We start from the raw sequence: 6,118 nt of genomic DNA, 5'->3' as shown, positions 1-6,118 counted from the left end.
GAAACAGTGCCTATAATCTTATCTTAAAAAGTAAACTTCAAAAACGCAGATTATAAGCGTATGTGGACATTTTCAATGAAAACGTTTTTACTAATTGCCCCTTTCTGCTATAACAGCCTTAAATAGATATTTGACTAGCTGATTAAAACTTGTACGGCATTTTACTATTAAAAGAACTTTTGGTTATTCAAATATCAAAAATATTTAAAGCCAGATACGATTGTGTCAGGTCATATATACTTGGCTGCGCCTACTTTAATTTGTCAGGGCTGTAATTCCTAGTGTGCTCTTTCGCTTCCTCGAATTTCGCGCCCTCGATGTTTATTCCCCAAAAAGAAGACTTTTCAGATATCCTCGAACGACTCGATGCACTTTTTTCTGTTCATCCAAGGGAAAATTTGCACCTACCAAGTACCCTTCATCTGCTTACTGATTTGAGGGAGCTAACGGATCATCTTGGAAATAAAATATGTACCTCCAATCTCGTCAAACTATGCGGTGGTGAAAAATTCATTTGCTATTATAAAAACTGCTTGGATTATTTTGTGTCAGAACCCAAACTTACCGCTCTGGCAAATTCGCGGTCTGCTCAAGTCAATAATTTCACGAAGTTGCACGGCTTACTATGGCATATTTGTAGACAACACTGCATGGTCGGTAATTGGGTATGTGAGAAGTTAAGTACTCATGGGGTTTATGATTGCTTGTGGCGCTTTGTCTCTTGCAGAGACTTAGTTGCAACAAAGTGTGTCCAGAATTCGCGTACGACGGTGTTAGTTTGTTGGTCTTTTGGTATTCTTTTGCATATTTTAACGCGAACCCAAGTTTCTGTGAGTAGTTATCGCAACTGTAATGGAGTGCATATCTTGCGCCCTTTTCTTATGACCTGCAAGGTACGCAAGTCAAGAAGCCAATCCGAATATTTAAAAATGTGTGCTCTTCTGCTTTTAATACCTATAGTTAATGAACGTGAAAACAAGTCTATCAACGCCGTAGAAGATTATGTGACATACCTCCTTTCTGCTGTCAGAGTCGCCCTTAAGTCGCAAGATCTGTACTCATCCCTCCACAAACATCATCTGCGAGATCTCCTACGTGGACTTAATGGCCTTACTCGTTTTGATGCTAATAAACGACTGCTGCTAGAAGGTCACATTCTCGATGACATTACGACAATGTTGGAAATTGCAAAAGTTCTTCCTGAATTGAAGGTGAATACATTGCTTCAGTCTCCTGTTCCTAACACTAACTCAGACAATTTGGCCACAGAAGTAGTAAGGTTGTTGTGGCAACTTTGCTTCCTATCCGAAACGAGAGAGCAGTTATCTCAGCATCCATCACTTATTAGTCTCTGTCGCGAATTTGGTGACAGCAGTCGCTCGCCAACTTGTCGGGAAACGGTTGAGGGCTTTTTGTGGTCACTTTCTCAACCACTGACGGACTTCGAAGGGGGAAATATTAAATATACCCCCCTCTCGGCCACTGGTAATCCCTATGGGTACATTGTTTTTGCTTGCAATCGGACAAACCATCGCAAAACTGTAGATTTCTTAAAGCGATCACTTAAACGACGCGGCTACAATGTGTATTTTGAACCTGAGAGGATGGGTACGTCTTTCTACATAGCCTATAAGGACTTTTGTGGATCGTATTTGCCTTTTCATCTTCCATAAAGTGCTGTTTACTTAGCTTCAATATGCTGGGAATATGACTATCAGGATCGTATTGCATACTATGGGATACATTTTTCTGCCGTCAAAACATCCTAAAATACTCATCAGAATAACCGTTTAAGTCTTTATGACAATGTAATATCCATGTGAGTGGGACACAAAAAGAATTTTTGTAGTACGAGTAGGTTGTATATTGCGAGTTTGAATAACATTTTTTTCACTTTAAATGGACTTAGGGCAAGCCAACCTATTCTTTAATGTGATTCAAATTTTCAAATTTGACCAGCCAAGCATTTGGCTTTTATCCTATCGTGTAAACTTTTGGTTTTGGTCTCGTAGCTTTTCTCATGTCCTCATGCTCAAAACTTTGTTTTAGCCGAGTGCGTAACTGGTTTGTGAGCATGCCTTTACCTAGTCCCCATTGTAGCAATTCAAGGAATTTCGTGATAATGAACTTAACGGTTAATAAACATAGTCTAGTGCCGTTCCACTGCCTTTTGTGATATCTCATGCCACTTTTCAACAGTCAAGCTTGTATCCGCGTCCTTTTAAGCCTATCACCTTATTTATTTAAGCCAATCGCTTTTCACACATTTGCGTCTTTGTTTTGTAGAAATGGAGAAAGCGCTAGAAGACGCATCTGCTTTGATCCTCTGCCTAAGTTACTCCTTTAGCACTTCTCCATTTTGCCGGCAGCAGGTTCTCTCCGCTCTGTCTTACGGTGTAGCCCTTGTACCAGTGCTTCTGGAAAGCAACTACGAACCGGAAACCTGGCTCCATTACCTTCTTGCAACCGTCATCTACACATCATTTACTGACCGCGATGACTTCGAGCGGGCTGCCGAGTCCCTATCTTTGGCTCTCACGAAGTACGGGATTGTAAGGGCAATCACCAGTACGGACGATGATCCCGATCCCTCTGAGTCCGTCTCTCCACCTTCCGTTGCATCACCATGGCGCTCTATTGCTCTAAAGAACCACACGGGACCGGGAGTCCGTCTGCAATTGTTGTCAGGTATGTCAAAAACAACTATAAAATTCATTCAATTGAGATTGTCAGTGTGGATCAGGTCCTTTCCAATCTTAATTTATTGAAGCACTGAAAGTTTGGCTTCAGTTTAGCTAAGCTTGGTTATGTATAGTCAAATATGGTGTGAATTCAGCTTTTCATCGCCTTAGTCTATGAAAATTGAAACAGTTTTGTGTTTATACCGATATCCGCCCGACAGCCTCCCTTTATGTGTTTCGATATCGTAACACCGGGATGGTGTCGGGACGTTATGGTCTTATTTTCCGCATTTCATTACCAGATTACCAACGGTATCGATATTAGGTCGATGCATAAGTGTCACTGTTTTCCCAGCAGTATTTGAATATGGCTTTGAAACTTTATTAAAATAATTTGTCAACAGCTGGCTTATTTTTCATTTCAGAGTCAAGCAATGCTTCAACTCCAACCCCTGGTGAATGCGCTACTGCATCTGTCTGCCAAAATTGTCAGCGCTCATCCTTTTCTACCTGTAAGTTTCCTCTTTTTGGGCCTCCAGATTTGAGTTACGATACAATGCTGGTTGGTATTGTGTTAGTCGTTGAATGTTCTTCAATTTTTGGAGTTGGCTTTTTGTGTTTTGGTCTATCAATATTCAATCTTGCAATAGCTCTATTAATTAATTTTTAGCGACCAAATATAGTGTAAGTATAAGTGGTTTCCCAAGTGCTCTAGATGGTTCAATTATTGCTCACATAATTTTGCTCTCGTTTAAATACAACTCCTGTCACAGGTATGTTAGGACATTTAGTAGGTTTGGGTGTCCCAGTAGTCAGTAGGCTTTGCCATTTTGCGTGCTTTTGAAGTTAGTTGTCTTTGCAAAATCCTCTGTGAAGCTTCTTATGAAGCTCTAAAAAGATGTGCGACTTTCCCCGATTTATTAACTTTAAACTGTGCATATATTTTGATGATTTTTCTTACATATAGATCCCTTCGGTGGGAATTTTATCATCTTCTTAGATTTTTCATTTCCCAAAGAATTGGTGCTTTTTGTTTTAGGATTAATCTGCTCCCTACGTCATATCCAGCACTCAATACAATGCGTGCTAACCAGGTCATTGAATATTTGCATCAAGAACACATTATTGGTTTTGATCAGACAGTGACTTATACTGGAAGATCAGTTTAATCACGAATCGTAAGGGCTAGTTTAATTTTGACCAATTGAACGATATAATGAGTTTATGGCGCATTATGCGGCTCTAAAAACGTTCTTAAGTCGTATCTTTACATACCTTCGTTCCAGTGACGCAGAGAGAGGTATGGGCGATGTAATTAAAGCAACGCGTTGGCATGGTGCTAAGGCAAACATCACTTCTGGTTGCAGTCTCGCGTCTTCGGAGTGGGAGTTGCAGTGGGTCTCAGGCATTCTTGGTCTGGAGTAACGGTGAGGAGAGTGTGGCCAGCTCGAGACTGCAGTCGCAGCAACAATGGGAGGAGGAGCAAGAGGCTGTACTGGCTTACCAGGCGCCCTCGCCGGCCGTACGATTGTGGGACGTGGAGCGGGTGCAGCGATGGCTGGGGGAGAGCGGGCTGGCACACTACACTCAGGCCCTCAGCTGGCTTGACGGCAATCTACTGTGGGAGCTTGCCTGGCATCGCATTCGCAGCTGCAACGCCTTCTTCTCCAATCTTGAGCACCACCTCAACATGCCACAGCACGATCAAGTCCTCTTCTTCAACACCCTCGCCCTCCTTGCCGACGTCTCATAGCTAATTCATGTACTTTTGACTTCTGTGACAGTACTGATCTCGGTTTATCTCTGTCGATTTCATACTTTATGCGTGCCAACTTTGTGTAGAATATGAACTGAAATTGTACAAGCTCATGCTTTCTTTTTCATTTGATTACGTATGCTGCAATTTTTTGTGATTTTACGTCTGCACTTTATCGTCTTACGTCAAATATTATTTCCTCTTTTTGAAAGTACACAACGCAAAACTTCGCTACAAACTAAAGGGCAATGTCAACAGTAATACTATTATCAGTGAAATATTACCAGGACTACTTTACTATTAGCAGCTGTAAACTTAATAAGATTGTTGGTAAGCTTTTCCCATATTTAACATCACCAAGTGTAGCCTTCAAAGTTCTGCGACCTCGCCATACGAACCGACTTCTAGTAATATGGCTGCCTTTGTCATTTATCCACATGGGATATCCAGTAAAGTAACCCGAAGTCGTTTTCGAGGTCTCGGTTGCACAGTGAGATTAAACGTCCCGATTTTCACGCCTCCACTATTTATTTACTGGCACACAGTGCCTGCTGACCAAAAGAGTCAACCAGTGTTCATAATTCATTCATTTTAATGTACGAACGGTTTTGCATCTTACTATTCGGGTCCGGTCATTTCTCGCTTGAGGAGTCGGATAAAAATTGATATTCACACAGGTGTGGTAGATTACGGTGTCTTTAAGTATATTGGAAATAAGTTGGGGATAGGGCACGATAATGAGCATGAGAGTGGAAATGTATTCATCTAACTCATTACATTTCTCGCAAAAAGTCATAGTTATAATCCTCGGCCCGGTAGGTTTCGCGCAGTCTCTCGAATATCGGCCTTTTTGCAGCCGACGTCGACGCTGTCGAGGCTGAATCTGAATGGCGATCAGTGGTGTGGGCTGTGGCGATGTCGGAGTCATTGATAGTAGCGGTGGCAGTGGTATCGGAGATGGCGATGGTGGCTGTGGCCATGGTTGTGGCAGCGCCGTCCAACAGCACATCTGTGGTTGTGGGTTGCGGCGTCTTGCCCCACATTGCGTGCGCGATCGGCTGGCCTTCGGTCAACGCCACCAAGAGCATCATTATCACCGGCGCACACGACGTAAAACCGAGTTCCAAATGCATCGTTTTCATATCTTCACGTCCCATCTTCATCTAGGCGCTCCTTTTTATGCTCAAACTCCCTCTAGTGCGAAGGTTAAGTGAATAGGCAAACAGGTACTTAACCCTTGCTCCCACTCTCACCCATTGGTGCCCATGATGACTAGAGCCTAACGCCAATTGCTCAAGTTAGACACCGATCTATGCATTTTCAGCATTTGGCGGTCCTTTTGATGGCCACTTTTTGAAGTCCATTTTAAATAGCCGGCACCTCAGCATAAAGCACTTGTACTTGTAATCAGATGAAGATTATGCAAACGTGACACTAGTTTGAAATCTGTCAGAGATAAAACATTGGGTAAACACATCGTCGAATGCTACCAATGATTCCAGATAACATAAACTGTGGCTATGAACTTATGAAGCTAGCACAGCTGTCACGTAAAGGGTATCAAGCAACCAAACGAACGATTGGTTTAATGCCTATGTAGAAGTATGGGATGCGCTTTTCAGAAAAATAAAACAAGTACGAATAATTCGAAACCCAAATTTGATGTAACTATAAAATTTAT

General features: G+C 42.1%; 2 protein-coding genes across 2 annotated transcripts; one reads left to right on the top strand and one right to left on the bottom strand. All coding sequences in view use genetic code 11, as the record gives it.

Annotated features, from left to right (window-relative positions):
• Positions 1 to 881: 881 nt before the first annotated feature.
• EGR_05719 (hypothetical protein) lies at positions 882 to 4,679 on the top strand (the record flags this gene model as incomplete). Its single annotated transcript, XM_024494968.1, has 5 exons — positions 882 to 1,608; positions 2,287 to 2,688; positions 3,107 to 3,193; positions 4,049 to 4,425; positions 4,650 to 4,679. The coding sequence occupies 5 exons, from the start codon at positions 882 to 884 to the stop codon at positions 4,677 to 4,679; spliced, it is 1,623 nt and encodes a 540-aa protein (XP_024350561.1).
• Positions 4,680 to 5,210: 531 nt separating this feature from the next.
• EGR_05718 (hypothetical protein) lies at positions 5,211 to 5,600 on the bottom strand (the record flags this gene model as incomplete). The annotated part of the gene is made up of 1 exon (XM_024494967.1): positions 5,211 to 5,600. The coding sequence occupies one exon, from the start codon at positions 5,598 to 5,600 to the stop codon at positions 5,211 to 5,213; it is 390 nt and encodes a 129-aa protein (XP_024350560.1).
• Between the last annotated feature and the right edge of the window lie 518 nt (positions 5,601 to 6,118).

The sequence above is a fragment of the Echinococcus granulosus genome (assembly GCF_000524195.1).
Source record: "Echinococcus granulosus chromosome Unknown EG_S00045, whole genome shotgun sequence".
In the NCBI taxonomy this organism is placed as follows: Eukaryota; Metazoa; Platyhelminthes; class Cestoda; order Cyclophyllidea; family Taeniidae; genus Echinococcus; species Echinococcus granulosus.
Note: the sequence above shows the minus strand (reverse complement) of the source record. Positions and strands in the feature narration are given on the sequence as shown.